Raw genomic sequence first — 27,309 nt, forward strand, 5'->3', positions numbered from 1 at the left:
CCTGGGGGCAGACCTAGGAAGCGTGTGGGCTGGACACTGCTTGGGCCCCAGGGAGGGCCTGGACTCAACTCCCTGCGGGACTCCCTGGGCCATGGGGCCAGGCCCTCCCTGCGGAGGTGGCAGGTTCCCACCTCCACTGAGGAGCTGCGCTGGCTCCAGGTCCCCACCCACGGCCAGTTGGGCACAGATGTGGGCCCAGTTTGTGGCCTGGAGGAAGGGCCAGGCTGGAGGCAGGGCCTGGAAGCACGGGCCGGGTTCTTTGCAACAGCTTTATTGTCAGCGAGGCAGGAGACAGGATGGGGAGCAGACGGGGAGCAGACAGGATGCCCCTCCGGGGTCTCAGGAGGGAGCCGTGGGCCGCTTGGGAGTCCGCATCCGGTCATTGAGCCAGTCCACATAGTTGGCCACTCGGGTGTAGACACCAGGCTTGTTGAGCCGCCCGCAGCCATCGCCCCAACTGATGATGCCGTACAGGTAGGCCATGCCGTTCTTCTCACAGGCCAGGGGCCCCCCAGAGTCCCCCTGGGGCAGAGACACTGGTCAGAGCCACCTGCCAACAGCCAGGGCCCTGGCTCAGGGATACCCCAGAAGCAGCTCCACTACCCTCCACCCCCAGCCTCCCTCACCCCAACCCCAGAAATGACACTTGATTGTCTGACAACTTGGGGGACAGATGACAGAGGTGTCCTGAGTAAGGGAGCTGGCTCACTTCCCTGAACGTCGTCAGACAGAAAGCCGTCTCCTTCCCCAGCTGCGAAAGGGCAGCACCGCTGGAGCCAGGGTGTCCGACCACGTTACACTCCCTTCCTGAAAGCCCTGGGCTCCCCCCACCCACGCCTGCACACGCTCCTCCCCTCCCTGCCCACCAGCACCCCATGTGTTCCGCACATGCTACTCCTCCTGCCAGAAACGCCTTCCTCGCGCGCAGCCAACTCCTGCGCACCCCTCCGGACAAGCACAAACAGCCCCTCCCCAAGAAACCACTCTGACTCCCCCAGCACCCCTTGCTCCGTGTGGTCCTGGGCATGCTGAGCTGTCTGGCCTTGCAAGGGGGATTTGACCTGTCTCCGTTCAGTGTCCCCACCTATAAAACAGGGCACAGAGCAGCTACTCCATGTCCCAGCCGACAGCAGCCGAGGTGGGCTCAGGCCTGGGGAGCCCTGACGAACATTATTAGTTACTGTGGTTGACTGACCGAGAGGACTCTGGGAAAGGCGATTGGCCTTTGGTGCCTGGTGTCACATGGACAGCCCTGGCCCCTGGCTGGACACTTGGGACTTGTCTGGGCTGTGTGCGACGCTGGGCCACTCTGTGAGCCTCAGTCCCCCACCCGTGGGAGGAGGAGCTTTCTTGCCCTGCTGCGAGGAAGCAGGGGTCTGGCAGCCTCCAGAGGCGGTGAGCACCTGTCCTGGGCACTGGCCACCAGCTCAGTAGGTGAACTCTCTGCCCAAGGGTCCCAAGCTGGCCCTGCCAGGTCGGGGCCCCGCCCGGCTCTGGGCTCCCCAGGGTGAGCGGTTCTGAGACTGAGGGTCCAGTTGAGCCCTACCTTGGTCCTGGCGGGGCTGGCCCGGCTCACCTGGCAGGCATCGGACTTGCAGTCAAAGTAGCCGGCACAGAGCATGTTGGGGCTGATGTCGGCGCCGTACACCTCGGGGCTGCTGCACTTGTGGTCAGCGACTAGGGGCACCAGTGCCTCCCGCAGGGAGCTGGCATAGCCGCTCACGTCTGCGGGACAAAGTGTGCTCAGGGCGGGCACAGCCTGTGGCTGCTACTTTCTCCCTGGCACGGCCGGGACCCCCACCCCACTCACTCTCATCCATATGGCCCCAGCCTGCAATCTGGCACTTGTGTCCCGCGGGGAAGGTGCTGCCCGGCTCAGGCAGGCAGATGGGCTGCACGAACTGGGAGCGCACAGCACAGCGGTCCCCCTTCTTCTTCAGCCGGATCAGGACTGGGCAGGAGAAGGGTCAGAGGTCAGCATGGGGCATGGGAGCTGAGAGGAAAGGCTGTTGGGGGCTCATGAAGGTAGAGGGTGGCCAAGGAGTCCCACGGGTTCAGCCCCCGGGCAGATGGGTGCATGGCCTAGGAGATCAGGAGGGGTGGGAGCCCTTGCTGCCCTGTCCTGAACCCTCGTCTATACCCCCGTGCGTCTGCCCGGCCACCTCCCTCCCTGCCCGACATGTCCTCAAGCACACCAAGGTCGTGGTCGCTGGGGCTGAACACCGAGTACAGCGGGTATGGGATGTACTTCTCGATGCCGAATGTCTGCGTCACGTCCGTCGTGCGGTTGAAGAAGTGCTGGCCCAGCACCACCTTGACGCTTTCCCTCTGGGGGCTGTGCGGGGGCGGCAATAAGGACCTGGCCTCCCCCGGCCACTGAGGTCATCTCTCCCCTACTCCTGGCCCAGCCCCCACTGGCCCGTGGCGGAGCATTGTGGGGATGGCCTGGAGGGGCGGCGGTGCAGCCCGCAGGCAGGAGAGGCCTAAGCAGGTGCCCTGGTGGCTGTTGTGACAGCAGAGGGCTGGGGTCAGGAGGAGTGGCGGGGCACTGTCACCTGCGATCCCAGGCACACGCAGGAGCTGACCTGCGGGGCTGTCTCTACTGACAACCCCACTGACCACTGACGCCCCGCGGGGAGCCTTGCGCCAGGCCAGGTGGGGTCTGCCTTAAGACGGCCAAAGTGGGTGGACACCAGCCCTGCCTGGGGGCCCCACTGCTCCTGTCTGGCCAGTGGGGTCCCCAAGCACAGCCCCTCACTCTGGCTGCGCAGGTCGGTCCCTCCATCCCTGATCTGGGCCTCAGTTTCCCCACCTGCTGTGTGGACGGTCACTCCTGCCCTGGACTCCAGGAGGGGTGTGGGTGCACGCCTGCTCCTCGGGCCAGCCCCCTAGCCACCTGCTCCTTCCACGCTGAGGAGGACTCGGGCTCCCATTGCAGAGGCCAGCGAGGAGCCCGCTGCAGGTGCCCAGTGGGCAGGCAGGGCAGGACTCCCACCCTGGACGTGATAGCCCTTCAGATGACTGATGGGTGCACTGGCTGGACCCCTGCCCTCCTCTGTCCCTAATCCCTTGGTGTCACGGTCTGGGCCAGAGCCCTCCAGGCAGGGATTGACCCCTCCTCACCCAGCATAGCAAAGGGCTAGACAGGACTGTGCTGGCTTCCCACCCCAGCTGGCCCCTGCCTGGGCGTGAGCGAGGTTGGGCCTCACACCCCAGCTGCCAGCCCCAAGCTGCCCCTACGGCTGGGAGCTGGCTAAATGGGCTAGGCCTCAGTTTCCCTGGCTGTTCAGTGACTCCAGGAGCATTGTCACCATGCCTCCTGGATCCCTGCCAGGACGGACGCCAGTGGGACACCTGGGCAGCTGATGCAGGGGTGGTGATGGGGCCCATCCCATCCCCCCATGGACCCCCAACCCCTTCAACCACTCATCCCCCATCCTGAGTCAGGCCCTGGGAAGGGTGGGGTCTGTGAGGAGGACAGGACCACGCCCCCATTTCCCTTGTGCAGATGCACTGGGTCCCTCCGCAGGCCAGGCCGCGGCTGAGCTGGGGCTGCCTAGATGGTGCGGTGCCAGGGACCGCACGTGATGGCCAACAGAGGGGCTGAGGATGAGCTTACACGAGGCACAGGGAACGGGGTGCACGGGCAGTGCCAGGTGCAGGTGCCTGAGGACAGGCGGGTAGGGGCAGGTGAGCGTTGCAAGGATGGAGGGTCCTGGATGCTCCGGCGGCCAGGGCTGGCCGGGACACACCTGTTGGAGAAGCAGTGGGCTGCGGACACCACCCAGCAGGTGTGGACGAGGCTCCCAGAGCAGAAGTTGTTCCCAATGTAGATGGCGGCCAGCCAGGGGTGGGAGCCGGGCAGGGAAGACGAGCCGCCGATGATGCGTGGCCGCAAAAAGGTCCTCTTCTTGTGCCTCTTGCCACAGGTCTGGCGTCCAGCTGGGGCAGGCTCTGGTAGGGTCACGAGGACCTCGGGGAGCAGGGGCTGGATTCTGGCCAGGGACTCTGGGAGCAGAGGCCCCAGGTCACTCCACCACGCGGAGGCAGCTCCCCTCACACACACCAGTCCACAGGGCAGAGACCAGCCAGAGAGGGTCCACTGTCCACCCTCCTCAGGCCCTCAGGGATCCGCCCACCTTCCGCCCTGCCCTAGGCAGCTCTTCTAGAAGAGCATCCAGGCTCGGGCCCAGCCCTGACCTCGTGGGCCCACGGCTCCCTCCCTGAGCCTCAGTCTCCTCATCTGTAGCATGTGGGAACAGTACCCAATCACAGGTTTCGCCACAGCCAAATTGGCCTGGAGGTGTTCATGTCCCTTCCAGCACCCATGACCCCACAGCCAAGCCCAGGATGGTCAGAGACCCCTGCATGAGAGCCCCAGGGAATGGGGGTCACAGGGCAGGCTGCCTTGTGGGGAGCTGCCACCCCAGGCTCTGACTACAGGGCGACAGTGGGGCATCCTGCATGTCGTCCAGCTTCCATGCATCGACCCCCAGTCTCTGGGGACCTCCAGCACAGTTGTGCAGGGGGACAGGCATGGCGCAGGCTGTCACCTAGAGACTGACCCACTGCAGCAGGCAATTTGTCCCCTGACCCCCAACACTAATTCACCATGTGACGCCTGCCCAGCCTGGTCCTGTGAGCCTGTTTCCCCATCTCTCAGATGGGGCAGTGGCCAGGAGTAGGGGTGAGGAAGGCGATCACAGGGAAACCCTCAGTGTGACTGCTGTGGGCCCGAGGCAGGGCCGTCCCAACCCACGCCAGCCTCGCACCGCAGGCCGCCAGGTGGCAGTACTCCCAGGAGAGCGCGTTGTCCTTCACCACGTAGCACCAGGGCCGCTCGTCCTTGTCCGGGTTCCTGCAGTGTGCGGGAGGTGCGGGCGGGCGGGAGTCTCGCTGTCCCCCAGAGAGGGTGGGAGAGGACTGGGGGAGTCACACTGTCCCCTGGGGTGGGGATGGAGGCCACCAAGACACCCAGCAAGGGGCTCCCAACAGCGGGGCAGACCTCCGCCTTCTCAGGCCCCCTGCCCTCCCGCTGGGCAGCTTCCCGGGGCAGCCCCTGCCTGCTCTGCGTGAGGCAGCCCAGAACGGCCTGGGGTGCTGACCGGCAGTAGGCGTGGGGGCCCAGGCCGAGCAGGGCCGCGACCCCCACCGAGTCCACGTGCAGTTCCTGGTAGAGCAGGTCGGAGTTCCAGGCCAGGCAGCCGAGGCCTGAGGCCGAGGTGGTGGCCACACCACGGTACCCAGTGCCGTTCCCCAAGAAGCAGCGCTCAGCGGGCACTGTGGGTACACGCCAGGCAGTGAGGCCAGCCTGCAGTCGAGTCCACCCTGACACCCCGGGCACCCGGCCATGGTGGACCCACTCACCAATGTTGCAGAGCCGCCCGGCAAAGCCCGGCGGGCAGGCGCAGACAGTGGTCCCGGTGGCCACGATCAGGTGGCAGGTGCCCCCGTTCAGGCATGGGCTGCTCAGGCAGGCTGGGGGGAGGGTCAGGAGCTGGGACAGGCCCTCGAGGTGTCCCACAAGGGTGTGGTCAGGGCCGGGTCCATCCCTAGTGCGCTTGTAGCTGGGTGATCTCAGGCAAGCGCAGGTGGGGATGGGGACACCCACCTGGGGTTCAGTGACATGGCCCCCCAAAGCACCCAGACCATCCCCGACCCTGGCGCACCTGTGTGGCGGGTGCCTTCGCACCAGGCCTGGCCACCCGAGCAGCTGCACCATTCCACGCGGCCTTGGTGCACGCGGGCCCAGCGGTCGCCCACCTCCAGGTACTCGTAGCGGCTCTCGTCAAAGCACCTCTCTGGGGGTGCACAGTGAGGCCCGCACCCTGTCCACCCACCGCCCCATGCAGATCCCACAAGCACCTGCTCTCCCATCCTCCCGGGACTTGCTCACTCCAGCCCACAGCCTCTGTGGACCCTGAGGCCCCCGTGGCCCCCACAGCCCCCGCACCTGTGCCACAGTCCTTGCCCGTGAAGGCCCCGGGGCAGCTGCAGTGGTAGGACTCGGGGGCTTGGGTGTTGGAGCAGGAACCCCCATTGAGGCAGGGGTTGGAGGCGCAGGGATCCAGGGCAGCTGGGGACACATGGGAGGGGCCATGAGTCTGTGACACCCCCTGCTTGCCAAGGGCCTCCACTGGGCCTTCCACCTTCTGACCACCCCTCGGGGGTCCTGAGGGTGCAAGTCCCCTGGGCGGGGTCAGGCTTCCCCTTCTTCCTTCGTGTGCCTGCCCAGCTCTGCACTTGGCACCCAGAAACCTGACGTCCCCACTGCCAGGCAGCAGACCCTTCCCACGTCCCCCACAGACTCGTGGCCCTCACTCCCTCAACCCCTCTCGCACACTGGGTTCCCTGTTCAGCCCTCGCCGTGCGGCCACAGGCCTGACCTCACCACCAGGGGGCGCCTTGGCCCCAGCCATGGCCATGTGGCCACACCGGCCCCCAGAGGGCCAGGGTCCTGCCCAGGAGAGGCTCCCTGGCCCTGCTGTCCCCACCCATCCCGGGTTCAGTGGGATTAACCCAGAGCCCCTCCGCTACTCACTCCAGGCAGGACCCCTGCCCCAAGTCAGCCCCACTCAGCACCTTGCCCCGCCCCCGCCCCCACCGGGGCTCCCTTCTGGCCTGGCCTCAGGCTGTCCCCACACAGCCCTGCACCCACCTGGGCCCTCCGCAGGCAGTGCAGCCTCTGCACAGTAGCCCCAGGCTCTGTCCCGGTCATAGTTGTGAGTTGTGGCACACCTGGGGGGCCATACCTGCGGTGACATGGGGGTCCCAGCCCAGAGACCTGCCTACCCCACCCCAGCCCCACCACCTCAGAGCTCCCCATCCCCCTGCTGTGTGCTGAGCGCCTCCTGCGTGCCAGGCTGGTCGGGAGCAGGCTGGAGAGGGCAGACCAGACCCCCACCAGGGCCCAGCCCCTGCCCCACCTGGGACCCACCACTTCTTGTGGGCGCTGCCCTCCAAAGTGCAGGAGTGGAGCATGCGGCCCCCGTAGCGGAAGGGGAACCTGCAAGGCTGGCCGTCCTCTGTGAGCACTGCGGAGGACGTGGCAGCGTTATCCCCGGCGGCTGCCCACACTCCCCCAACCCGCCTTCAGGGGCAGCAGGACACCACCCAAGCCCACCTGACCCACCTTGGCCCTGGGGGCTGCTGCTTGAAGGAGCCTCCCTGGGTGGGGGCAGGAACCCACCACCTTGGGGTCCCTCTGCCTCTGGAGTACTCATTGCTGGGGTCTCAGAGGTCACGGAGGTCACCTGGATTGTGGAGGTCCCAGGGGTCGCTGTGGCTTTAGGTTCTGGGGGGCCTGTGTGGTTCTAGCAGGAGCCGAAAGAGTGTCAGTGGGACAGCCCTGCACTCAGGCAGGATCGGGAACTCAGGTCTCGGAGCAGGTCAGGGGACACTGGACATTCCCAAAGCCTCAGCTGGGCCCCAGCTCCTCCCTGCAAGCCCAGCAGGTATTCGGGACTGGCTCAGGTCACAATCCAGGCCGCACATTGTCGTCCAGGCTCAGTTCTGGGGTGGCCGGAGCAGCTGAGAGGCCTCAGAGGCCCTTGCACCCACTTTGTTATTCCGACCCAACAGGGGCCCATAGAGAGGGATGGCCCACGGGGGCCCAGACAAGGCACAGAGGGACCAACAGCCCCCAGGTGGGGCTCAGCCCCCCAGAAGGCAGTTCCCACGACCTGAGCCACCCACACTGGACCCCTGGCCCACTCCATACCCCTGCCTAGGGACTCCCCTCTGGCCTTATCCTAGGGACCCTTGGTCACCCTGCAACCAGGGTCAGTGCTCACCCCGCCGGCCAGGGGCTGGGCGCTATGAGGCAGCAGCAGCAGAAGCAGGAGGAGGGGGCACAGCCCAGGTTGGGGGCAGGGGCTGGGGACCCAGGCCCAGTGCCCCATGGCTCCTCCTGGGGTGGCGCAAAGGGCAGCAGGAGGCAGGAGCAGAGTGGCCAGGGCAGGCGGGGTCAGGGCCTCGTGGAAATGATTAACCCTGGCTGTCTCCCATGCTGGGCCCACATTGGAAGTCCCTGAGTGTCCCCAGCCCCCACACCTGCTGTCTGGCACACCCTGCCCCTGCCCCAGGGGCTCAGCTATCCTGCTCCGGTCTCTAAGTGCCATAGAGCTGGCTACTCTTACGTGTGTGAACTGGTCATTACAAGGGCTGCTACACACATTGAGCCTCTAAATGGGCCTAGGCCTGTGTCCAGCCTGGCACAGACAGTGGCTCCCTGAGTCAAGGTGGGGTGGCACTGTCGCCACTCCATAGATGGCAACACAAGGGCTCCTAAAGAGAGAGCCCCTTCTCAGTGGCCCCACGGTGAGGGGTCGTGCACGAGGTTGAGGTAATCATCTGATGACCTCAGCACAGGGGCCCGCATGGCCTGTTCCTTCCATCTGTCCTAACTCTGGGGGTGGCCAGGGCCCCTGGCAGCCCCTTGTGATGTTCAGAGTGTCCCCTCCCCCTCCTCTCCTGGGCAGGCCCATGCCCCTCCTCCAGGAAGCCTTCCCAAGCCCTGGGATGCTCCAAGCCATCTCTGGGTCTCTCTGGGCCCCAGCACAGCCCTGGGCCAGGCACCCAGGGGCCTGGGACAGGGGCACCACCCCTGGACAGAGCTGGAGTGTCCCCCACCCATGTCTCCCTGGAATGCGTGACTTGGGGCTGTGGCAGAGCTGCCTCGGAACCTCTTCTGCAAAATTTCTGAGCAGCCGCCTCTGATGAGTCAGCAGCTCTGCCCGCCAGGCTGCCACACTGGGGCAGCAGGGGAGGGCCACCTGCTGCTGTGGCCTGGGGACAGACCTGGGCGGAAGGCACCTCTCCGTGGACCTCAAACCCCACTCTCTGGCCCCGCGTGTTCTCATCTGTGAGGAGGGAAGAAGGGCAGACGCTGAGTGAGCACCAGCTTGGTGCGGTGGGTGCTTAGCACACAGTTGGTACTGGGCCTGCGTTCCCTTCCAGGTCCCTGAGCAGAGCACTGCTTCCTGGGGCCCCTCCATGGAAGCTTCCAGAACAACCCAAGAGGCCTTGCTGTGTTCTCTTAGGCCTCTAGGATGCGACGACAAACACACTATTTCCAGGGAGGAGTGCAAGACGGCTGCTCAGCCTTGGGGGTTTCACTGAGGCAGCCTGGGCCGACGTGGCCGCCTCCTTCTGACCCAACTCGGCACCCGCTGTGGCCTGCCGCCTCCCCTCCCCACAGGGCTCCGGCCACACTGGGACTTCCCATCCTGACCATATGCACTCCAGCCTCAGGGCCTTTGCACATGCCTGAGCTCTTTCCAGACCTCAGCAGTCAGGTTTCAGCTCAGATGGCCCCTCCCGAGAGCCCCTCCTAGGCCACCCCTCAAAATGAGGCCAAGGACGGGGGGTCAGGGCGCAGCAGCCAGCAGGGTCCCCACAATGCCCAGGCAGGTGACTCGGATGATACGGTGCAGACACGGTGCAGACACGGTGACCAGCTGAGCTCGTCCCCCAGAGGAGCCCCTGCCCCTAGAGAGGAGATGGGGTGGGGGGACGGTGGAAAGGGGACTAGCCCAGGGCTGGACTGGGCAGGAGAACTCCAGGCCCCTCCCAGAAGTCCCTCGGCCTCTCCTCTCCTCGAGCCCCTCTGCCTGCTGGAGTGGGCTCCCGAGCGCAGGATCTGCGTCCCCATCACCCAGCACGCCACCGACGCCTGGTGTGTCCTCAGAAATGCTTTATTGGGCGGAGTGCCGAGGGGACAGCCCACGCCGGGTCTAGGGACCTGTGGCCAACTTGAGAGTGTCCGAGGCCCGTCTGTCCAACATGGTCATCCCCATCCTAGTTTGGCTTCTGGGGGTGTGGCAGCCAAGACACCCCCTCCAAGGGCATTCTCGGCCACCCATACGTGTCCACACGACAGCTGGCCAAGCTGGGGAGCTTCAGACGAAGGTTGCATGGTAGGCGCTGGCCTTGGGCTTGGCGGGCTCCCCCGGGCCGGAGCTTGGGCCAGGGAGGTCTGGCGTCAGGGACCCACTGGCCCTCAACCTCCCTGGGCCTGCCTGCACCCCCAGGACACTGCCACCCAGCCCGGGGACGAAGCCAACAAGGTCCACGTCGATGATGGTGTTGACTGGAAGGCCTCGGCTGCCGCGGGCCCTGCCGCCTGTCACAGGGAGAGAGAGGAGCTGTCAGCTGCCTGGCCCAGCCCTGGGCTTCTGGAACCCAGTCCCCTGGCCCTTGCACAGACACTGGCCTTGGGAGGGGTTCCTAAAACACCCCAAATCCCTCCCAGAGGCAGGTGACTTCCATCCGGGGGCCTGGGCCTGGGGCTGGGGCAGAGGAGCCAGAAGGATCCTCCAAGTCTCCAGCTAGTCTGTAGGTGCCGCGGCAGACACGGTAGAGCCTGGACGGACTCCAGAGGCCAAGGGGCCGGGGCCATGAACCACGAGGGGCCAGCAGAGCAATGAAGGGGCTCAGGGTGCTGGTGGCTCTATGGGGGGACTTTTCGTTCTTGGCCCTTGGGTCTATTCTCTGTCCCAGGGACACCAGGGAGGTGGCTTATGTCCATTCCCATGCCCCCACCTCCAGCCATAGTCCCTTCACCCCACTACTCCCCTGCCATGGGGCCTGCTGCCCCCCTCACTCCCAGAGGCCGCTCTTCTGGGCCGCCCAGTGCCATCAGCCCCGCCTCTGCTCTTGGCCCTCCCCATCCCAGAGCTCCAGATGCCTGAAATCACCTTGGAAGCTTCCATACCGGAGGTGGACAGGCCCTTCCCCCCACCAACCCACGGGAGGCCTTCACAGCCCAGTGGCTGCTGCCCTGGCATGCCTGTCTGGTCCCCACATGGCCCCTTCAGAGACAGAGACGTGTCCCCCAGGGTGGAGTCCCCAGGGACCAACATTGGGTGGGCATGGGAGGGAACAAGAGGCACCCACGGAGTGAGACGAGGTTCAGGATCAGCTCCAGGCCCGGCCATCCCCACCACTGTGGCCCCAGGATGCAAGCAGGACAGTGCCACCCCAGGGTCAAAGCCCCAGGAAGCCCTCAGACTGGGGTAGCCCAAGGAAGCCCCGCCCCCTTGTGACCGTCTGCCACCTGTACAGTGGGGGTGACATCACCCACCCTGAGGAGTGGGGATTAAGGAACCCAGGCAGGGGTGCGGCAGAGCCCGCCTCCTCAGGTGGGCCTGCAGCCTGGCCCTTGAGGTCCCCTGGCCCATGAGAACCTCCCACCAACTGCCCCTCCCTGGCCTCGGTTTCCTTAGCTATAATGGGAAGGCCTTGCCAGTGAAGGTGATGCCTCCGGGCTCTAAGCCTCCCCAGCTGCCCTGCGACCCCGGCAGTCCAACCCCACCACACCCCGTCTCAGCACTGCCCCAGGCTTCTGGAAGCCGCCTACTGAGGCAAGTCCTGGCCTGTGGGCAGAGGCGTGGCGTCCCTTCCAAGGGCATGAGGAGGTGGAAGAGGCTCTCATCCGGGCCTCCCCCACGTCTGCCGAGACTGTCCCGCTCAGGAGGACCTGGCAGGGATGCCTCCTAAGCTGCCCCTGGAAGCCCATGGGCATGTGGAGCAGCCACATAGAGGCTTCTCTATGTCGGTTCTCTAGTCATTCAAGGACCGTTCCGCTAGGATTCCGCTCTAGCTAGGATCCAGCTCTGCCCCACGGGGCAAGGGGACAGATCCACCCATCCCCTTCCTGTCACCCAGTCCCTGTGGCTCCACATGCCAGGCTGCATGGCTAGGAGGTGAGCAAGGTGTGGAGAGAGGCCGGGGTCTGCCTCTAGCTATCGGGACCCCTGTGGGCCACACCCCCCCACCCCACCCCCGCCCCACCAGCACAGACAGATGGGACGACAGGCTCAGGGTGGGGAGAAACACCTGTCTCTGGTGAGCGGCTGTGGATGGTAGAATCACAAGGAGAGGCCACGGTCCAGGCCCTTCTTGCCTTGCCCTCCTGAGTATGCGGCAGCCCAGGCCATGACCCAGCCACACCGGGCCGGCCCTCAGTTGCCCCACAGGCTCCCCTTCGAGACCCAGCCCCCAAGGCCCATCCCCCTGCCCTCCCTGCCCTGAGGGACCCTCCTGTCTTCCAGGCACTTGGCTGTTACCTCTGCCGGGTGCCCTGGGCTATCTGGCAGCCAGTGCTGCCACCTCCTCTGTGACATCCCCCCAGGAAGCTCTGGGGGCACAGGACGCCCAGGAGTGGAGCCCCCCGCTGAAAGGCCCTCACCGCAGCCTACCCCACAGCATCCAGGGGGCCTGCGAGCTCCTACTGACCCACCAGAGCCCACCAGAGCCCTGGTTCCAGCTTGTGACCCTCAAGGTGACCCCTCCATGAGGGTCCCCAGCGGGTATCCTGACTGTGTCCGCAGTGGAGGTGGGGCTGGATTAAAGTTCCTCTTTCAGCAAATATTTACTGGGTGCTGGCGAGGGGGGTGGACACAGCTCAGCAGGGTGCACGGGGTGGCGTGCGGGGAATGGGCAGTGGGGAGGGTGACCCCAGCCCAGGCTTGCAGTTGGGTGGACCCCAGGGAGGGGCCACAGGCAGAAGCCACAGCAGTGCCAGCCTGAGGTGGGCATGGGCAGCCTGTCCTGCCGAGAATGTGGGGGTGGGACGGGTCAGACTGTGGTCATTTGCAGGCCTGTGGCTACCACATTGGCAGGCCTGGCTGGGCCAGAAGGTAGGACACACTTCGGGGGTGAGGGCAGCTTGTGGCGGGAACTGGAGGATCAGGAGTTGCAACCCAGGCTGAGGTCCGCAAAGGAGTGGCCAGGCCAGCTGTTCAGCTCTGGGAAGTCCATGGGGGGTGGCCACGGAGTGGGCTGGGCAGGTGGAGTCCCCAGACATCTGCAGGAGACAGGTGCTCAGGACCAAGGCCAACTGGCAAGTCACAAGCTCCCACACGTGCTCTGGGGAGGGGGCTGTGGAGAGTACCTAGCAGACGGCCATGTGTCCCCAGCAACTTTATAGGCCTGAGACCAATGCCAGGCCCCTAGGGCTGATGTGTCCCCAAGAAAACCAGACCCCCGCAATCCACATCAGCATGAGAAAGTCTGGGCTGCATCTGTGCCTAGGGGGGGCTGGGCCAGCTTCCCCCAGAAGGTGCCACAGGTGGGTGCCTGCCGCATCTCTGCACAAATGTGAGGAGCCCCCAGGCCCCTGGAGACACTGACTGGATAGGATCTGCCTAGGGGTCCTCCCCCACAGGTGTTGCTCTGGGCAGCACAGGAGCCAGGTAGGGCTGTGTCCTCACTGAGCCTCTGAGGGTGTGACGCTGGGCAGTACAGGGGCCCAGGCTGGCAGTGTGGGTCAGCCTGGTGCAGATGGGCCCCCAGGACTCCGGCCACACAAGGGCAGTGGTCTGGCTACCTTGGCCCCGAGGGTACAGGGCGTGGCCCCTGAAGCCTCGTCTCTAGGCCAGGCCCCCCCGACAGGTGAGCACGTGCACCTGGCAGGAAGCCAAGCTCTAGGCTCCCTGAGAATGGCCACTGTGCCCAGACACACCCGTTGGGGTCGTTGGCACCTGTGACACTGAGGCAGGAGGGCTCCAGGTGAGCTGCTGTGGGGACCCATCCTTAAGACAGCTGTGCGAGGACCCCCTTTGAGGGGGCACCTGGCACTGCCCTGCTGCCAGCCAGAGTCTGCAATCTCCTGAGGACCGGGGCCTCCCCGCTGTCCTGGGCAGCCCTTCCCAGGGGGAGACAGGCCCAGAGGCTGGAGGGGTGGGGTGAGCAGTGCAGCCCTGGGGGGCTGCCTACTTCTGCCCAGCCATGGCTGCAGGGGTATGGGTGCCAGGGGCCCAGCCCCAAGTATTCCTCACGTAGGATGGTGGGTCCACAGCAGCCACCGTTTCGTTGAGAAATACTTCATAGCAGTTTTTAGAGCCATGGAGAGTGACTCTGAATGAATCCTGAACTTCTCAACCGTGAGAGGTGCAAGTCAGCACTTGGCCCAGGCTCCCCACTGCCCAAGAGTGGCAAAGACAGCCACAGACCCTCGCAGATGACTGCCTCCACTGCCCACGCAGGCAGCTAATCACGGCTTATGCTGTGACAAAGCCCCCATGCTTAGAACCCCTGAGGGCCACTGGATTTAGCAGCACAAACTGGAGTTTGAGAAAGTGAGATGCACAAAGTCCCAAGGCCCTCCCCATAGACTGGGGTGTCGCCTCCAGGAGGACTGGGCAGGTCGTGGAGCCTACTGCTGTCCAGCAGGAACCATAGACCTATGATCTATGGCCAAAGGCCCTTCCACTCCCTTTTCTCCTGCTGTGATCTCCTCCCAGGACAGGGCCCAAAGCCACGGGGTAACATCATGGTAACATTCTGACGGTGTTTTAGCAGGGTGCTGTTAGGCACCTCGGCCTGGGCTTCTTATTTAACACTTGGGGCCCTTTAATGCCTGAGTGGGCTGGAGGGTCCATGGAACTGGTCCTAGCCAACCGTGGTCAGGAGCAGCTACCAGGGGTCAAGGAGGACGTGCCTCCTACGCGGCTGGCACCACCCCTGCCCTCCTGCTGTGAGCACGCTAGGGACAGCCGGCAGAGGCTCCTTGGCGTGGGTAGCGCTGCCCATGCTAACAGCCCTTGCTGGGTGGGAGAGCCGAGGCAGAGCCAGCCCCAGCAGCCCACAGCTGGTGTGGCTGGGCAGGAGCTGGGTGACAGCCCAGCGCCCCCGTCTATGAGGAACAAACTGGACGACTGCAGTGTCACCAATTCTTCTGCTGTGGAAGCATCTGGAGGAAGGAGGCCAGAGGCAGGCGCAGACTGGAGGCTTGACCATGCCGCGGCCCTGTGGGTTCCTGGCTGGAGAGGCCTGTGAGGGCCCCGGGAGGAGGTGCCCACCCTCCCAGCCTGGGTGCCGTGGAGTGCTGGTTGCTGCCACCGTTGTATGACTGCGCTTGGTAGGTACACAGGAAGTGCCAGAGGATTTTGTTGAGTGAATGGTATATTTTTAAAATTTGATATATTAAGGTGAATCCATTTAATGTCCTAAAAATGTATAATATTTTCCCTAGCTTAAAATATTTCTATAGTTTTCTAAAGTGGAAAGAAATTTTGAAATGAAAAAGAAAAGAGTTTTAAACCAGTCCAGCGATGAGCTCTAGAGTTTATTACTCTCGGAAGAACACAGGCTCCAAACAGAGGCAGAAGCTACACACAGGCGTCTACGGAGAAGAGCAGGAGGGGACAGGCAGCAGGGCAGAGGCGAGCAGAGCAGCATCCACGGACGGCCACGGCGCCTTGGGCCTCACATCCCAGTGCTCCTGCTGGGAAGGGCACCAGGGAGCCCTCCACACAGCATGTGGCCTCCACAGTGCCCGGATGTCAGATACACAGGACGCACATAGAAAATGCCTTCCCTGTGCCCTGCCAAGGTCTGGGCGACAGGCCCGACGACCTGACCCTACAGCAGGACAGACTGCCACCAGCGCCCTGCGCCAGGATACCGGGGCACAGAGGGCAACCTCGCCACCCCCAACGGCGAGTCGCAACCAGAAGTGCCCACACACTGCTGAGCGTGCTCTGACACCGTCTCTGGAGGCACAGCCACGCCGGCCCGGCACCCGCTCCTGGAAGCAGCCCTGCCAGCTGCTGGTTAGGATGTGGTGAATCTCGCCTCAATTCCTAATACTTGTGGCTCTTGGAAATCTCTCTGCTTCCAGACCATGGTGTTCACCTTCGCACACACTAAATTTCATGCTTCCATTGGGAGACACGCGGCGGCACGCCGGGGTCAGGCACACGCCGGCGCAGCTCCCGCTCCCTCATCCGCAGCACGCCCTGCCCGGCCTGCGCAGCACGCTCCCCGCACGCGGGCCTGCGTCGGAGGCCCGTCCTGCTCCGAGTCGCCGGGTCTCACTTACTCGCTCAGGACAAATTCTGTTTTTCAGTCTTGAGAATCGCACACTAAAAATGCTGGCTATCTAGGCTTTGAAAGTAACACAGACATCTTGAGTCCCCAGGCCTTGCCCAGGGGTGTGACTGCCCCGGTGCGGGCCCTGCCTGTGCGCCACCCCTGCACGGGCATGGTGGGCGGGCTGCGCCTGCCCTGAGCCGCTGTCTGAGCCTCTCCACAATCAACCGTGACAAACTTGGCCTTTCAGAACAGGCCAAGGACGCCCAAAATAAATACGATAAACAGGGGAGCATAGGCTGTGGGGACGCCTCGCTAAACCAAAGTGGCAGCTGGAAGCCACTTCCCACAGCCATCCTGTTGTACTGAACACTGAGCGGACCACGCTGGCAGCAGCGGGGTGGGAAAGGGCTGGGTGCAGGGTCAGAACCCAGAGGTACCTGGTTGCGAAGGTCCAGGCGTGTCCTGGGGGGCAGGGGGCGGCGGCAGGAGCGTGCTGTTGGGGCTGCTGATGTGGGCCTCCCCCACCAGGGTCAGGTCAGCCCCCTGCCCATCCTCCACGGTCTGGATGTCCCCGGACTCTACTTCCCACGACTGCCTCTTCCACATCTGTGCTGTGCCCTCCTGTGTGCGGGGGGCGGGGGACTGGGGGATGGAGAAGGGCCCGCTGGGAGACTTCTGCCCAGGCGGGCTCGTGCCAGAGGGGCCCGGGGGACTATGGGCCGAGCCCAGGCTGGTTGAGGGGCTGTCGCTGCTGTCCTGGGCTGGCGCCCATCTTTCCTGGGGTGGGGACGCGTCCTCCCTGCCACTGGTTGTCGCGGTTCTCCTGCTAATGGCCTGAGCTGTGGCCGGGGTGGAGAGGGTGAGCTCCGTGGAACCAGGAGGCAGACGAAGAAACTCTGGCAACACCAGGTCTTCCTTCCTCAGCAGCCCGCGTTGGTCATCTGCTCTGTTGCTCTGAGCTTTGGAAATGAGCTCAAAAAACTCTATTGGAAGAAAACCCACATTGACCATGTTTTAGAGAGCTTCACACTAATGTGTGTCATAGCAGAAAATTCACTCTCTAGAAAGCACTCGTGGTGGGCTGTCTGTCCTGTGGCCCTGAACTAACGTCCTAGCCTGCCTTCACCCAGGAACTAGAGCAGAAGCCCCCAGGGGTTCTAGCACAATCTGTCTTCAGGAGTCAGAAGCAGCTGTGCACCTCCCTGAAAACTAAACTGCGTGAAGGTCAGGCTCGAATAATCAAAAACCCTCCAATTACGGTAACATTCTGACGGTGTTTTAGCAGGGTGCTGTTAGGCACCTTGGCCTGGGTTTCTTATTTAACACTTGGGGCCCTTTTATACTTGAGTCCTGCCCCCTTCCTAGGACAGGGCAAAAGTGACCACCAGACTGAAGCCCGGCAGAGCCAGGACCCAGCAGCAGCCGGGACGCCACGGCTGGGAGGCGGCGCAGGCCTGGAGGCAGCAGGGGCAATTGCTCCACCCTGGGCAGAGCCGTCCTCTGGCCTGCACGTGGCCTGCTGCCGCCCAGCGTCTAGGGAACCCGAGAACCTCTGGCTGCCCCGCTGGCCCCTCCAGAACTCTTCTCTGCCTGGCGTGGCTGGGTTCTTTATTGCAACTCAAGTTCACCATTCAAGGTCAACGGGGTCTAAATTGAGCTTTCTCTAGCATTTAAATTGCATTATTTGAGTTTTTAAACAACTACAAAGTCTAAAGTCTCAAATTTTGATAGTTCTCAGAAATGCACAACCTTCAAAGCGGGTGTGTGCTTTACTTCTGCTTGGTGGCCAACAAAGGTTGAAGGAGGAGTGTTTTATGGTTTTACTGTGAGGCTGAACACCACAACAAGCCGTGACAAGCCAGGCTGAGCAGCACGTGCTCCCTGGATGAAAACGCAGGTCACGGTAGCAGCTGGTAGCTTTGCTTCCGCTTTCAACGCTTCTCTTTGTGACAAGCTTTTGGAGGAAAAGGCACTTTTAGGAAAGGACTCATCTCTTGTCTCAGTCTCCAGATCATCTCTCTGCTGTCCCTCCTGGGGCACAGGGACATGCAGGCCACTTTCCTCCGTCCTGCAGAGGCTGGGGGACCTGCCTGCTCCTGCCGGGCACCAGCTGTGCCCCTCCAGGCGAGCCCGAGGCCCTGGCTCACGTCAGGGCTGGGGCTATGTAGGGGCAGGCTGCACCTGAGGGGCCCTCAGCACCTTTGTACAGACAGAGCTGCAGGCCACGAGGGGCCTCCCTGATGCCCCCAAGGGCCCGGCACTCAATCTGAAAATGGGGGTTTCAGTGAAGTTACACCCACAGCCCACAGGCTGACCCGGGGAGGAGCATCCTCAGTGTGACGGGGTCTGCAGCCACCCAGATGTCGACAGGCAGAGTAGGTCTTAATGACTATACTGGAAACTAAAAGTGCATTTACTAAAAAACGTGGAAGTTTTAAAAAGTACACATACCCTCTGCTTCGTCCAAATTAATTTTCTGATATTTTTTTTTCCCAATCTTTGCAATAGATTCTTCTCTCTTTGAAAGCCGGGGATCCCTAGCATTTTTTCCATTTTCTCCTTTTATTTTAATAGAATTAGACTTGCCTAGTGTTCTTTCCTCTCCCTGCATTAGAAGGAAAGCCAAAGTTCTACTTACACGTCAACACATGACAACGCACAAGTCATCAGTTACAGACTACAGCTCTGCGAGTAGAGACCGCGTTGAGAGAACCCACATGCACTGCAGACAAACCACGGGCAGCGACGCAGCTCGCAGAGAGCAGAGCGTGCAAGGCACGGCCCCCAGGAGAAAGGAAAGCCGAAAGCCGGTTGATCGCAGGGAAGGGGGCGCCGGTGCCAGCAGGACGCAGGAGGAGCCCCGGGGTGCAGAGAGCCGTGGGCTGCTGGGAGCAGAGGCTGGCTGGGGCCAGGCGGGAGGGGAATTACCGTAGCCGAGTGGTTTCTGGAACTGGGATTGATGGCTGTGTTCTGTTTGGCCAGTGCACCTTTCTGTCTGTCTGCAGGTCCCAAACACAAGGAGAAATGTGTTGTAATTACGGTGGCTCGCAAATGCATCTCAACAGTCAAATAGCATCTGTTTCTATTGTCTTTGAGAGCAAAGCCATAGAGAAGCCAGCAGGTACTTGCTACCCTTTCCCCCTAGGCATGCAGGGACCCCCAGTGCAGGACAAAAGGCCCCTGCCTGCTGGGTTTGGGGTGGGAGTCGCCCTGTGAGGGCAGTGTGGAGGCACAGCGCTCTCTCCGTAAACCTAACTGGGGGTTTTGTGGAGGAATGATGTTGAAGGGCTAACTTCATATACCATTTGGCATGAATATTCCTTAGAAAGTAGAAGAGTCTCACATTCGTGACATATTTTCAAATCGGCCTGTGTCCCAAATCAGGGCGCAGGCTGGCCTCTGCCAGCACTAAGGGTCCAAAGCCCCCTTCTCTGGCCCGGATGCAGCTATGGGATCCACAGTCCTGCCCCCACAGCTCAGCGAACACGCTGTGCTCCCCACTCAGCTCCACCAGAGGCCTCACCTGCACACAAACACGTCACGGGCCTGGCATCCTCAAACCCTGCAGGCAGGGGCGAGGACCCCCACACCCTGCCACCCCACCTGCCCAGGCGACAAGTACAACATTCTCTAGAGCAGAGGGTGGTGGGGCCTCCCCTGTAATGACACGGGAGCAAGAACAAGGATTCTGCCTGGAGCCCACACCCAGGTCACCCTCGGCATAGGCACATGACCCACACCACAACCTGGGGGACTTTTTTTTTTTTTTTTTTTGAGACAGAGTCTCACTTTGTTGCCCAGGCTAGAGTGAGTGCCGTGGCGTCAGCCTAGCTCACAGCAACCTCAAACTCTTGGGCTCAAGCAATCCTCCTGCCTCAACCTCCCGAGCAGCTGGGACTACAGGCATGCGCCACCATGCCTGGCTAATTTTTTCTATATATATATATATTAGTTGGCCAATTAATTTGTTTCTATTTATAGTAGAGACGGGGTCTCGCTCTTGCTCAGGCTGGTTTCGAACTCCTGACCTCGAGCAATCCACCCGCCTCGGCCTCCCACAGTGCTAGGATTACAGGCGTGAGCCACCGCGCCCGGCCAACCTGGGGGACTTTTCAGAGGAGCCCTCAGAAATCACCTGGACCAGAGCCCTCACTGGGCTGACGTCCTGAAAAGGGAAGGGTAGCCCAAGGTCACCCAAGTGGCTCCTTACAAAGTGACCTTATCCTCCAGACCGTAGGTGGCTTTCCCATCAGCTCTCTCCAGGAGAGTTACTTCCCACTGCCCCTGCCCCTGGACAGTCCTCTGGGCCACACCTTGGCCTGTCCCTGGTGGCAGCTACAGACAGTCCCCACCCCACCTGGCTTTAATAACCTTTCCTCGTGCACAGTTTCTTGCACAACTGCTCTGAAGAGCAAAATGTACTTTGGAGGCACTAGTCCCGGCCGTGAGCCCAGCTCTACAAGCGACTGGTCCTGCACAGGGCTCTGAGCTGCTGTCACCAACGTGGCGTGCGGAGAGAGCTCTGAAAACCACCTGACTCACTGCACGAAAGGAACAGAACAAACCAAAACTACCAAGTGTGTGGTCTCAGCTCCTGAAGGGCCTGCGTCCTCACTTCTTGTTTTGTGCCCAGAGTGAAGGGCACCAAATCAGGCACTGGGTGAGGGACCAGGAGGCCCAGACAGGGCCACCAGGACCCTGGGGATCCCCATTTCCATTTTATGCAAGGACTCCACGTCCTCCCAGGAAGAGAGCACCTTCCAGCACTAATATGCTCTGACGTGAGCATGCCAGAACCTCAGAGCAACCCAGGGTAATGTGGGCAGGGACCGTCACCCCTTTTTACAGCTGAGAAGACACATTTGGGAGGTCAAGATGCTCCTAGTCTCAGCCCCTCTGACACCTAGTTTGAGAAACACTGCATTAAGCATCAAACCTTTGCCCCTGCTAGGGGTCCCGGGGGTCCTAGGGCCCCTGGTAAGGTCCTAACCGCTAGTGCCGGCTGAGATAGCAGTTGTGGGCAGCAGGGCTTGGGGGCCAGGGAGCAGGTGTGTGTGTGGTCAGGCTCACCTTTTCCTCTGGAAGGGTCCTTCTCCTCCAAGATTACCCGCTGTCCGTCCAGACTCGAAATAGGGGCGCCAAGGTCCAGGGGCTCCTTCTCTCCACTCTAGGGCAGAGACGCACGCTGAAGCCCTTACCTGACTGCTGCTTTGGGGAGCAGCTGCGACGGCCAACGGACGAGGCCCCACCTGGGCTGGGTGGAGTCAGATACCCATGCCCTGGGGTCAGCGGCCGACAAGGAGGGCCTGGGGCTTGGCCAGATGCTGCCACGAAGGCTCACGGCCAGCCCGCAGGGTGCTGGTGCCCGAGGAGCCTTCCCACCAAGCCCTGCAGGACAGCTGCCGGCCCCCACGGCCCAGGCGAGGACCCTGGGCAGAGTGATACTCTGTGAATATCAAAAACACCTTTATCCACAAATTCAATACTTTTAAATATGTGAAAAATGCTCTTAAATATTAATTTAAGTTGGCCTAACAGTCAACGCCGCCTAGAACCTGGATGGTGGCTCATCTAAAAAGCCCCCACCGGCCCTCAGGCACTGCTCTGCAGTGAGCACGGAGAGCAAACGCTGGCATTGGAAAATACGGAGGCAAAGACGGCAGTTTCAGGAACGGGTCTAAGACCTAATCCTAACGAAGTGTCACGTCACAGCTACAGAGATGGAGTCCGTGTCCTAGGTAAGGCCTCTCTCCTTTGGTGGAGAATCTTGCTATTCATGTATCACCACTGTTTAAAAACAAAACCTGAACTTGTCCCTTGGCATTTTAGATTACCTGTCAGTCAGGAAAACAACAAAAGTGCTCAAATGCCAAGTGGGGTGACGTCGGGCTCCCTGAGAAGCCAGGTCCAGGTTGTGCCTGCCACCCCAGCGAAGGAGTGGACCCAGGCCCGGGGTCCTACCTCACTCGTGATGCTCCTGGGCACAGTGGCCCACAGAACTCGCCAGAGGGCCAGGAGGGTGTGTGCAAGGAAAGCCCACCTACACCCACTCCACAAGCACTTCCACAACCCACCTTGGAGCCTGCCTGGCAATGCCCTCGTGCAGCTGAACAAGCCTCGGCTCCCAGGGATGAGCCCCAACCCCGGGCCCCACCCTGGCTCCAGCACCCCATGAGCACGTGGCCCCCACCCCGTTCTACAGACAGGGAGGCAGAGACGAGGGCTTGGTGCTGGCTGGGGCTCTCCACCCAGCCATGGGGGACGAGCTTCAGGTTACCCTGGGAGATGGTGCCAGTGAATAATTGAATAGGTTCCTCTCATTCACTTCAAAGCTCTTAAGCAATGCTGAGGCCAGTTTCAGGGAAAATTAAAATTCTAAAAATACGTGGAATCACACTCCGATGATGCTGAGAAGGGAAACGGCACAGTGCCCACAGTCCTCAGCCACAGCTCACAGCCAGGCTCCAGGACCCCTGCTGCTTCGGAAACGACCCTGGACTGAGGCTGCCCAAGGCCTGCCCTCCTTCCCCCACAGTGCTCCTGGTTCCCTTCCTAACCTCCTTCACATAGCCAAGGGGTGGCTGGGCTTGCAAATGCCAGTTCTGAGTTTTCAACGACAAAGTGCAGATGAGAATCAGGAGTCACCTGCCCAGGCCCCGCCCCGGGCACGAGGGGCACAGTGAGGCAGGTGCTGTCAGCCCTGCCATCTGACCAGACGGGCAAGGGTGGGGCTACTTTGGGTGGGCTGTCGGTTGTTTCTCATTTCCCTGGACCAAAACCGCATTGCAAGTATTGATTGTTTTTGGAACAACCAAAGTATAAAAAACGATGATGGAGTTTCGGCTCCACAGAATGAGAACTGGGGCGCAGGGCCAGGTCTGCGGACACAGGAGAGGGCTCACAGGGCTGTGAGGGCGAGGCCACCCCGCCCACCCTTGTGAGTGGCACAGAGCTTCCTGCCACTCGCCCGGCACGGGGGAGACACTCACCAGCCTCACCAGCAGGCTGCCGAGGTCCAGGCCGTACTTGGCCACGACGGGCCGCAGCACCTCTGTGACAGGCTTGGTGGGCTTGGCCTTGAGTCCTACCGACCGGTTAATGGGAACGAGGTCCAGCCTGGGGACACAAAATATTCACTACAGACACACTCGCGTCCCCACTGGGAGGCCCATCCCGAGAGCAGAGCCCCGTGAGCAGCCCTCAGCGCCTCAGCGCCCACCCGTCCCGCCAGCCTCCGAGCGAGAAGTGCCCTCCTCTGTGGGGAGACAGCCACGAGGGCTCTTCTGGGGCGACAGCAGCCGAGCAGGGGAGGCGGCCGCCCCCTTCCCAGCACAGGCAGAGCCCTGCAGAGCAGCCCTTCCCCGCTGTGGCCGTGGGGGCTGTGCCCACCAGGCTGGGCAGGAAGGCTGCCCTTCTCGCCCCAGCCACCGACATGCCTTCACAGCCCATCACGGAACCAGCACGTGTCTACTCCCTAAAAGCAAAGAGACAGCATGGGGGAAGGGGGGGCTCTGGGACCTCCCATAAATGACAACTCTTTTTCTTTTACCGAAACAAAGTGCGCTTTTCCAGGCGCAGGTCTCTTGACTCCAAGATGCTACTGTCTTGATGCAGCACCAGAGGCTTTGGAACAAAGAGACCAAAATTAAAGTGGGAACAAGAAGCACCCCCTGAAGTGTGGAACAATGTGCAATGGGTGCAGCTGTGCAGAACAAAAGAGCAGCTCAAAAATAGCCCATCCACAGAGGAAGCATCACTCTCCAAACGCCACCCCGACACCAGCATGCAAAGTGCTCCCAGCAGCGTCACTGAATTCAGATAACCCAGCTTCCAGCAAACATGCTAAGTGAGGAATGCGGGACAGAGACCCGCGTGAGGAGTCCGCCAGCCGAGAGAAGCAGCAGGCAGGCTGCTGTCTGACAAGACCAGTTCCCCAGCCAAGGGGCCCGGAGTGTCTGGGGAGCTTGGTACCTTGTCCCCGCCCACCAGGAAGAGGTCCACAGCGGCCCCGTTGATGCCATGCCGCTCGCAGAGTCCAGACAGGATCTCCTTGATGGAGAAGCCCGACTTGACGGCCACCACGCAGGACGTCCCGTCTGGGAGGAGGATGCAGCAGTGCTTGGCGGCCTTGTCCCTCTCGGGCACCAGGGTCCTGCAGGCCTCCGACTGGGGCAGGGAGACAAGTGGTTGTGCGTTTCACGAGGTGGGCGCCCCCAAGGAGGTGTGGCCAGCCCCAGCCTGCGCGTGCCTGGGGAGGCCAGACAACCTGCCTCTCTGTCCCACCTACAGCTCCTTCGTGTGCAAAAGACTCAGGATCAATCTGCACAGTGGCTTTGCACAAAGAGCTAAGTGTTGGGTTTTCTAAGGCAACACTGAGAGCAACCACCTTCCTCTAACGCTGGGCCCTGAACATACTTTACAACCTCTTGGTCTGAGCATAACCAACCATCCTGCACCCTCTGATCTGCTCCTCAACGACAAGCCACCCGCTAGGGTCTCTGAGTCACATCGCATCCTCTCTGCAAACAGCTCCCTGTGTATACTTTGCTAATGTAAACCCTGCCTAGATTGTCATTTCATTGTCACTCCTGATGGTCTGAAAACCTCTTTCCCCAAAGTGATATTTCAGAAGCTAGTTTATAGACTAGTTGCAAAAATGGCCCCAACTATCCCCTTCCCTGTGCCTGAGCCGCTCACTACCCAGCTCTGTGGCTCCTCCCCAGGAGCTAGAGCTGCCCCTGCAGCCCTGGCTGGGTTGACAGAAGGAGCTTGGTGACAGTGTGTGGCTTGGAGCCTGGGCTCCTATGGGCCAGTGTGCTCTGCACAGGAACAAGGGGACTGGCGGCCAGAGATGCAGCCTGCAGTCCAGAGGGCCAGGGGTGAGTGAAGTCACCTGGGGCCACTGGCCCCGCTGACATGCCAGGTAGGCAGGGACACTGAGGCATGGCCAGCTGAGGTAGGCGGACCACCCGCTGGGCCGCAGGCTTGTACAATCATAAAAGTCTCCTTTTTAAGCCATGGAGTTTGGGAGGGATAGTAATTAGACAGCAACAGCAAACTGACACATGGTAAATCCTTACAGCTTGAAATGTTACTTGGCAAAACCGAAGAAGAAATAATATTCTACATTAATTGCTGCTTGACACTTTCAAATGAAAAGGATGCTGGCAACCAATAAGGTTGTCCAAAATTCAAATCAGACATCAGCTAATAGATCAGCAGACCCTGCTAAGCCTGCCCACCTCCTCTCGTCTAAGGGACTTGGGGCCAGAACAAGCAGCGACACACGTGATTTGCAGGCACTAGAGGAGAGACAGCAGGCCTGGCCCGCACCCTGGAAAGGCCGTGCACTCTGGGCCATGCACAGGCCCACTTGGCCTGGGCCTGTGCCCAAGCCACGTGCCCCTAAATGAAGGTTGGTTGCATAACGTGAGACACAGGCTTCCCCAGTCAGGGTTCAGCACAGCCCGGCAGCCCTCAGGACAAGGGGAGGCAGCAACTCACCAGGTCCAGGCTCCCTGCAGAGGACACGGAGCCCTGGGACTCTCGGCGGCATGGGCCTCCGTTGGCGTGGATGGAGTCTTGACGGGAAGACACAGTGACTCAGATGAATCCGAAGTGGTAGCTTTACTTTTCCTCACTTGAGACAAAAGTCCCATCTGTCTGGTCCCACCTCCCTGTCTTTGCCCCCTTTAGGCAGAGTGGGCACATGTGCAGGATGAAAGACGGACATAAGGAAGCCCCTCCCAGGCACTGCTGCGCCTCACTGGGACCGTCCTCCTAACCTGCGGGGGCGAGGGCGGCCCCACCCCTCAGCAGGCCCCGCTCTCTGCTCTGCCCCTGCCACAGCCGGCTCCAACACTGCGCTCAGCCCGCAGCAGGCAGAACCAGACAGCAGTGCACGGCACCAACTCGAGTACGTGTCCTGGGCAGGCCTGACTTTCTTTCATTCAATCTGGAATTTGCATCTCAAACTGCAGTTTCTGGGCCTAAAGAAAACCGTCCCCCTGTGGACAGCGGCAAACGCTCCCAGTGGGTTGCTGAATCTTTACTGACGACCTCTGTTCATGTCATTTTCCTTGAAGTCCTAAAGTGAGCTAACAATCGCCTGCTGTCCCTAACTTACACTCACTCTATACTGTTAGGCATCACTAAAAATCATGAAAATTCTGACTCAAAGGACTTTTGAAAACACAGGCCCGGCCGGGCACAGTGGCTCACGCCTGTAATCCTAGCACTCTGGGAGGCCGAGGTGGGAGGATTGCTCAAGGTCAGGAGTTTGAAACCAACCTGAGCAAGAGCAAGACTCCGTCTCTACTAAAAATAAAAAAATAAATTAATTAATTGGCCAACTAAAAATGTATAGAAAAAATTAGCCAGGCATGGCGGCGTATGTCTATAGTCCCAGCTACTTGGGAGGCTGAGGCAGAAGGATCGCTTGAGTCCAGAAGTTTGAGGTTGCTGTGAACTAGGCTGATGCCACAGCACTCTAGCCTGAGCAACAGAGTGAGACTCTGTCTCAAAAAAAAAAAAAAAGAAAAGAAAACACAGGCACTACTCCCAAATCATGGTGCTACACACAGGCTCCAGGGGCTGTCAGGGCCGGGGTGGCGCTAAGACAGTGGCTCCCGGTACTCCCGGCCTCCCCAATCACTGCCCACCTCCTCAATAGGACGGATTCCCAGGCTCCACCCTGGGCCAGAATCAGAACTTTTGAATTCTGGGGCAGCCCCTGCAATCAGGGCCTTAAAAGCCCCGCCAGACGGCTCTCTAAAGAGCTACAGCCTGTGATGGGGAGCGGCTCTTGTGGGCAGAACAACGGGACTAACACTCCCCCACCTCCCGGGTACTCGAGAGGCCCCGGCCCCATCTCCTGACACGCTGTCTGTGCCCCAGGTGGCCTCTCAGGAAGGAGAGTTCCTTAACTCCCAGTTGCCTTTGTTTGAAAAGGACACCCACAGCACGGCCAGGAGCTTGGGACCCTGCACCAGGCCCGAGCCTCCTTCTGTAAACTGGAACGATGCCCACCGTGCAGGTAGCACCATGGGGCCCCCTCACTCACCTCCCTCAGGCTCACCTGGCTTGTGCTTGCTAGATCATGGTCACTGCCCGACTTCGACTTGGGGACCAGAGGCTTAGTGCAAGTCCCTCACTGCTAGGCAGTACACTCATTTCTGAAAGTAATCCCTTTCTTGAAACTCCAGGGAAGAAAATCCTTCCCAACTCTCTCCTATGTGCTTTCTAGTCCCTGGCATAGAATGGCTTCCTCCTCCACCTCAAGTGTGGAGTATGTCCACTCCCTCTGCCCCACTACCTGCAGCCAGCAGCCTGCCAAGGGCGAGAGGGCTGGAATGCCCCCAGCCCCTCAGCTGGCGCCCTGGGAGGGCGAGGCTCCCAGCCCGTTTCCTGACTCCTCAAGAGCCTCCTCAAGCCGCCCACCTCCCACTGCGCCGCACACCGTGGCCACGGCCCTGCAGCCCGTGGCGGGAC

At 61.3% G+C, this 27,309-nt stretch overlaps 2 protein-coding genes across 5 annotated transcripts in view; both read right to left on the reverse strand.

The window, feature by feature from the left end:
• Window positions 1-255: 255 nt before the first annotated feature.
• Window positions 256-7,942, reverse strand: HGFAC (HGF activator). Its single transcript, XM_012737350.3, has 14 exons — window positions 7,794-7,942; window positions 7,133-7,313; window positions 6,938-7,034; window positions 6,659-6,738; window positions 5,954-6,076; window positions 5,670-5,801; window positions 5,368-5,478; window positions 5,106-5,280; window positions 4,773-4,858; window positions 3,753-4,008; window positions 2,196-2,335; window positions 1,811-1,951; window positions 1,577-1,725; window positions 256-522 (listed from the first exon to the last, which is right to left on the reverse strand). The coding sequence occupies exons 1-14, from the start codon at window positions 7,899-7,901 to the stop codon at window positions 340-342; spliced, it is 1,962 nt and encodes a 653-aa protein (XP_012592804.1). The 5' UTR covers window positions 7,902-7,942; the 3' UTR covers window positions 256-339.
• A 1,737-nt stretch (window positions 7,943-9,679) lies between these two features.
• Window positions 9,680-27,309, reverse strand: part of RGS12 (regulator of G protein signaling 12) — a 150,371-nt gene continuing 132,741 nt past the window's right edge. For 3 of the 4 annotated variants that reach the window (XM_075992877.1, XM_012737346.3, XM_012737347.3), the window contains 9 exons: window positions 25,324-25,400; window positions 23,791-23,985; window positions 23,369-23,442; window positions 22,809-22,935; window positions 20,890-20,986; window positions 18,748-18,818; window positions 18,271-18,424; window positions 16,257-16,802; window positions 9,680-10,123 (listed from right to left, as the gene is read on the reverse strand). In XM_075992877.1, coding sequence (XP_075848992.1) covers window positions 9,900-10,123; window positions 16,257-16,802; window positions 18,271-18,424; window positions 18,748-18,818; window positions 20,890-20,986; window positions 22,809-22,935; window positions 23,369-23,442; window positions 23,791-23,985; window positions 25,324-25,400 — 1,565 coding nt within the window. In that variant the 3' untranslated portion in view covers window positions 9,680-9,899. Of the gene's footprint in view, window positions 10,124-16,256; window positions 16,803-18,270; window positions 18,425-18,747; window positions 18,819-20,889; window positions 20,987-22,808; window positions 22,936-23,368; window positions 23,443-23,790; window positions 23,986-25,323; window positions 25,401-27,309 lie in introns of those variants that run through there. The other variant, XM_075992878.1, reaches the window with a different exon arrangement.

The sequence above is a fragment of the Microcebus murinus genome, chromosome 16 (genome assembly GCF_040939455.1).
Source record: "Microcebus murinus isolate Inina chromosome 16, M.murinus_Inina_mat1.0, whole genome shotgun sequence".
NCBI classification, from domain to species: domain Eukaryota; kingdom Metazoa; phylum Chordata; class Mammalia; order Primates; family Cheirogaleidae; genus Microcebus; species Microcebus murinus.